This window comes from Orycteropus afer, unplaced genomic scaffold, assembly GCF_000298275.1.
Source record: "Orycteropus afer afer isolate SDZICR_OR568_19922 unplaced genomic scaffold, OryAfe1.0 scaffold00180, whole genome shotgun sequence".
Taxonomy (NCBI): domain Eukaryota; kingdom Metazoa; phylum Chordata; class Mammalia; order Tubulidentata; family Orycteropodidae; genus Orycteropus; species Orycteropus afer.
The window spans coordinates 4,214,681-4,221,219 of NW_006921767.1; the positions used below are offsets into that span (position 1 = coordinate 4,214,681).

The 6,539-nt window shown below is 44.2% G+C and overlaps 1 protein-coding gene across 1 annotated transcript in view; it reads left to right on the top strand.

Moving 5' to 3' along the window:
• Positions 1-3,655, top strand: part of PDZRN3 (PDZ domain containing ring finger 3) — a 333,824-nt gene extending 330,169 nt beyond the window's left edge. Inside the window, exons 9-10 of the mRNA XM_007947322.2 lie at positions 454-570; positions 2,111-3,655. Of these exons, the coding sequence (XP_007945513.1) occupies positions 454-570; positions 2,111-3,655 (1,662 nt within the window). The remainder of the gene's footprint in view (positions 1-453; positions 571-2,110) is intronic.
• Positions 3,656-6,539: the final 2,884 nt, after the last annotated feature.

A 6,539-nucleotide genomic window follows, 5' to 3' on the forward strand; every position in this document is an offset into this window, starting at 1 on the left:
GCCAGCCTTCTGGTTAGCAGTCAACTGCCTTGGGCACTATGCTACCAGAGCTCCTGATAGAGTAATAGACCTTGCCTAAGCCAAAAAGCTAGTTGTTAAAGCTAGGGTTTGTTTGGCTAGAAAGAACACTTTGCATGTTAAAAGTAGTTTCTTTTCTGGCCCTTACTAAACTTGTGTTGGGGCCAGTAGCTTAAAAGAGCTTCACCTGCAAATAAAAAGACTTTAAAGCCAGTAGAGGAGACTCCTGATTTGGGGTAGGCAGTACTATTATTTGACATAGAGGAAAACATCAAGTCAGATTATATTTTGATCACTCCTGGAGGGAGCTCTAGAAATAATATAAGAAATATTATATTCCCCATCAATAATGTCCTTGCTTTAAAAATATATATATAGTAATTCATTAAAAAGGCAGTTCTCCTGAGGCATGTGTTGGCTGCTTTTTCTCCACAGCTGGATGAAGGCTGGATGGACGATGATCGGAATGACTTCCTGGATGACCTGCACCTGGACATGCTGGAGGAGCAGCACCAGCAGGCCATGCAGTTCACAGCAAGTGTGCTGCAGCAGGTAATACTGCCACCTGGCTAGCCCTACCCTGCTCAGCGCAGGGAAACTGGTGGCCTCCATCTCCTCCTTGCTGCTAAAACAATCAGACCCCAGTGCTTTTCTATTTGAGCCACAATGAAATTCACACTGATCCTCCTCCTAGCCAAACTCACTGCCCTGAGTCAGATCCGACTCATAGCAACCCATCCCTGGGTTTCAGAGGCGTTATCACTACAGAAGTAGATTGCCCAATCTGCCTTCCAAGGAGTGACTGGTGGGTTTGAACTGCCAGCCTTCTGGTTAGCAGTCAAGTGCCTTAGCCACTATGCTACCAAGCAGTAAGGCCGAGGTGTAGCCAACCTTCTGCAGCTTGGTTTGGAAAACACATGCACCACCATTAACATTTAAAAAAAAAAAAAAGTTGCTGTCAAGTTAATTCCAATTCATGGCAACCCCATGTGTTCCAGAGTCAAACTGTGCTTCATAGGGTTTTCCTGGCTGTGACTTTTCACCAGGCCTGTGTTCCAAGGCACCTCTGAGTGGGTTCAAACTGCCAATCTCTTGGTCAGTATCTATTGCTTAACCTTCCCTTTGCGCCACATGGGGGCTCCGTGCATTAACAAAGATCAGTGGAAACGAAGTCATGTTTCTAGAGTAGAGCATTTCTCTATTTAGTCTAAGTTGTTTGGAGCCCTGTGTCTCCATACTATATCACTACCAACATCAGAGTCATAATAATCCATTCATTCAATCCTTAGGAGCTAAACAAGGCCTCGTGTGCTTCATGCTTCCTACGCATGGGTTTATTTAATACTCATTCATGAGATAAGGCCACTATTCTTACTGTCATTTTACAGATGAGAAAACTGAGGATGAAAACAAGGGTCAGGACTTTCCCAGATTAGAGGGAAACTGGTTGCCTTCAAGTTGATTCTGATTTATACAACACTGTGTCAGAGTAGAACTGTGATCCATAGGGTTTTCAATGGCAGATCTTTGGGAAGTAGGTCACCATACCTTTCTTTAAGGCAGTCCTGGGTAGATTGGAAGCATCAACTTTTTGGGTAGGAGCCAAGCACTTGAACATTAGAAAGTTGTTAGTTACCACCGAGTCAGCTCCAACTTAGGAAAACATTATATTTAACAGAACAAAACATTGCCTTGTCCTGTTAGAGGAACAGCTGGCTAATTCCCAGGCCCTCGGCCAAGTCCTATGTCTCTGGATGGCACAAATGGTTTACACGCATAAAGACTGGCAGTTTGAACGCACTCAGCAGCACTTCAGAAGAATGGTGTGGAGAGCTGCTTCTATAAAGATTATAGCCAAGAAAAGCAGTTCTCCTCTGTAAGAAATGGGATAGCCATGAGTTGGAATTGATGTCAAGGCAATAGGTTTAGTTTTAGGTTTAGTCCTAGTCCTAATATTATTATATGTTAATCCTCAGCTTTGGAAATGTAGAACCTGCCCTATCTAGAAACACCTATTCTGCAGCAAAAGTAGCAGTTGTGTAACTGCTCCTCAGCTCTCTGAGCTTTGTTATTGCTATTCTCTGTTATGCAGAAAAAGCAGGAGGAAGATGGCGGCACCACTGACACAGCCACCATCTTGTCTAACCAGCACGAGAAGGACAGTGGTGTGGGGCGCACAGATGAAAGCACCCGAAACGATGAAAGCTCAGAGCAGGAGAACAATGGAGACGACCCCACAGCGTCCTCCAACCCACTGGCAGGGCAGAGGAAGCTGACCTGCAGCCAGGACACTCTTGGCAGTGGGGACCTGCCCTTCAGCAATGAGTCGTTCATCTCCGCCGACTGCACCGACGCTGACTACTTGGGCATCCCAATGGACGAGTGTGAGCGCTTCCGGGAGCTCCTGGAGCTCAAGTGCCAGGTGAAGAGTGCCAGTCCCTACAGCCTGTACTACCCCAGCAGCCCCCTGGATGCAAGCAAGAGTGACCCCGAGAGCGTGGACAAGGAGCTGGAGCTGCTTAACGAGGAGCTCCGCAACATCGAGCTGGAGTGCCTTAGCATTGTGCGTGCCCACAAGATGCAGCAGCTCAAGGAGCAGTACCGCGAGTCCTGGATGCTCAACAGCAGCTTCCGAAACTACACCAACATCGATGTCCGCAGACACGAGCTCTCGGACATCACCGAGCTCCCGGAGAAATCTGATAAAGATAGCTCAAGTGCCTACAACACTGGAGAGAGCTGCCGGAGCACCCCGCTCACCTTGGAAATCTCCCCAGACAACTCCTTGAGGAGAGCCACGGAAGGGAGTGAAGGGGCTGCAGGTACCACAGAAGCATACGGGGCATCCCCAAAGAATCTGCTCTCCATCACGGAAGATCCTGACATCGACACCCCTAACTATAGCCCTTCTCCTAAAGAGCTGGACCTCAGCCAGCCCCTGGAGAGCAAAGAGAGGAAACCCAGTGACGGGAGCAGAAGCCCCACCCCCAGTCAGAAGCTAGGTGGCTCCTACCTGTCCTCTTACCACCATTCTCCATACAAGCATGCCCACATCCCGGCACATGCCCAACACTACCAGAGCTACATGCAGCTGATCCAGCAGAAGTCTGCTGTCGAGTATGCGCAAAGCCAGATGAGCCTGGTGAGCATGTGCAAGGACCTGAATTCAGCCAGCCAATCGGAACAGAGAATGGAGTGGAAGGTAAAGATCCGGAGTGATGGCACACGCTACATCACCAAGAGGCCTGTGAGGGACCGCCTGCTGAGAGAGCGTGCCCTGAAAATCCGGGAGGAGCGTAGTGGCATGACTACTGATGACGACGCCATCAGTGAGATGAAGATGGGGCGGTACTGGAGCAAAGAGGAGCGGAAGCAACACCTGGTGAAGGCCAAGGAGCAACGGCGGAGGCGTGAGTTCATGATGCAGAGCAGGTTAGATTGTCTCAGAGAGCAGCAGGGGGCCGATGACAAGAAAGAGATGAACATCATCGAACTGAGCCACAAAAAGATGATGAAGAAGAGGAATAAAAAGATATTTGACAATTGGATGACAATCCAAGAACTCTTAACCCACGGCACAAAGTCTCCAGATGGCACTAGAGTATACAATTCTTTCTTATCTGTGACTACTGTATAATTTCCACATTTGCATTATGTACATAAAAAAGAACACTACCATTGGGGTAGAGATTCCTGCCTCGTTCAATGTGGCAAGTTTTTGTATATAAGATAAATACAGTCACCGTGTTTATAGTCGAAAGTTGTCAACTCTGGGTGTCATAGCTCTATTTTCACTGGAGGTAAACCACCCTTACTATGTTGGTTGGAAGGCAATATTAACAAGAGGTTTTTTTCAAATAGCAATTGTACTTTTTTACTTGTTATCTTTTACATAAAGTGTTTAAATTTGAAAAGAAAAAACCCTTTTATTAAGCATACTTTCACAAGATAATTTGTTTAAACTATATTCATATAAAAAAGTTAAATGTGCTTTTTTTTCCTGCCTAAAACACAAATACAACTGCCAATATGTATTTTTAGTGGAACCCTATTTTATAATGTTCCTTTGCTGAGTGTGTTTCATATGAGTGACCATTAATATATTATTTAGGTCAAAGTTTCAACTCAAACCACCAAACTCTTTGGCTAATGATTTAACACACGTAATCAAACCAGCAGTGTTTAGCATTACAATGCACATTTAAGCATTTTCTGGTTAAGGTTCCCAAGCAAGTGTAAAGGTTTTAACTGAAAGCAAAATATCGTGCAGCTTTACAGAAGATTATAAAGCATGTTTGCAAATATTGCAACCCATTGGAAGACTTTGCATGTACAGGAAAGTTGTGGATGGAGATGGTTTGTGGAATTTTAAGTGCTCATGTAGTAAACCTTTGCTTTGTAGATTTGAAGGTACAGACTTTGAGAAGCAAGTTCATGAAATCATGATTAGTTACCAACATTAAAATGAAGTTAAAATAAATTATTTTCTATTTGATATGTTTGCAGGTGATTCCTCATTTTGCAGTGGTGCCTATAAAATAAAAGTCTTTTGCAATGTTTATTTTTTCTTTGATTGCATTATCTGCTACCTTGGAAGGATTTGAGTCTTTCAGACCATCTGAAGCCTTGAACCTGCCCAATGACAGTCGTAAAACTAAGGGCTGTCAGCAAAGAATAAGAAAGTAAATTCGCATATAAGCCTGCATTCTGTCTACATTCTAGAATGCCTCAATCTGGCACTGTGGGCTATAAACAACAATAGCTATGAGCAAGTTTATCAGTTGGGATTATGTTTTCAATTAAATCTCTGTGGTTTCTTGCAATTATTACTGCCTGTCAGTAATAAGTGTCAGCGACTGGGCCCAACTTTTCATTTGTAAGGTGCATCTGAAAATCAGACAATCTTCATACAGTAACAAGGGTAACCAAAGTGGGTGGGCTTCAAAACTGATACTTTTCAGTTGTAACAACCCCAATCCCCTAAATAATGAATTTGCAACAAACTGTTCCCTGATTATAGAGTTTAAACCAATTTCAGCTGTAATAACTACTGGGGGAAAAAAATGGGAGGGGGGAGATTAGTAAGGGTGTCATTCTCATTTGCCATGATGCCAGACATCTAGCTTAATCACTGACCTGACAGTAATTTTGATTGAATGACTAGGTGTTTATGCATCGTGGACATAGATTCCTTCCACAGCCCAGGTTCCAACCCAAAACCCTCCTTTGGGGCCAGAATCTTGAGACTAATTAGTAGTCACACCGGTAATTGCACAACTTCATGAAAATGACACACTGAAACCCTTACTCCTCTCTATTAAGATGTCTATGCATTACCCATTCCAGAGCTAGGCATAGCTAAGGTAAGTATCTACTACATTACTCTAATCAACTCTACAAAGTAAGGTTTTGGCAAAAGGTGGACTATTAACATCATGGTTTCCCAATATTCTTCAAGTTCAACTTCCATCCAAATTGGATCTGTGGCTCCCAGGAGAAACTCCCCATCTCCAGCACTCTTACCTTGTACCCTGTCTTGTCATCTAATGTTTAACACAGAACAAACCCCAGTCAGATGAATCATAAATTGCATATAGGCATATGGATTTCTTTGGGGAAATCACTTTCCTCCCCTTGCACATTATTAAAGGCCAGAAAAGCACATGTGGCCCCAAGGACAAAGAGCTTGAACCCAACCATGTGACATCAGTGTCAGCCAGGGGCGATTCTAATCTGGGCACTTGGGTGTCTTTGGACCTGGAGGGCCAGCTTGTGCCACTTCAAAAAGTACCAAAAACCACACCAGCTATTACTGAGTCAATTCCAACTCACAGCAACCCCCTGCATGTCAGAATAGAACTGTACTCCATAGGGTTTTCAATGACTGATTTTTCAGAAGACCTCAAGACCTTTCTTCTGAGGTGCCACTGGGTGGGTACAAATCACCAACCTTTTGTTAGTAGTAGAGCATTTCACCACTTGTGGCACACAAAGACTTCTACGAAAGAGCAGAGGGAAGTAAAAGCTAACATATCCAGAGCCTTTGATTCCAACTTACTTTAAAAATCACTTCTTCATTTAGATAGACTTGGTCATGATTTGCAATGTAATAGGAGGTTTCCCAGGAGCTCTGATAGCGATAGTGTAGTGCCTAAGGCCCTTGACTGCTAAGCAGAAGGCTGGCGGTCCAAACCCACGAGCCACTCCTGGGAAGGAAGTCCAACTCGACAGGACATAATAACAACAACAAGGAGGAGGTTTCACAAACCTAATTTAACAAACCAACCCCTAAAGGTATTTGCAAGAGATCTTAAAAACCATTACTTTAGCAATGAGTAGGAGACACTTCTAAATAAACTCAAACTCACTGCCGTAGAGTCAAATCCGACTCATAGCGACCCCTCCTTGGGTTTCCGAGGTGCTTTCATTACAGAAGTAGATTGCCCAACCTCCCTTCTGAGGAATGGCTGGTAGGTTTGAACTACCAGCCTTCTGATTAGCAGTCAAATGCCTTAGGCACT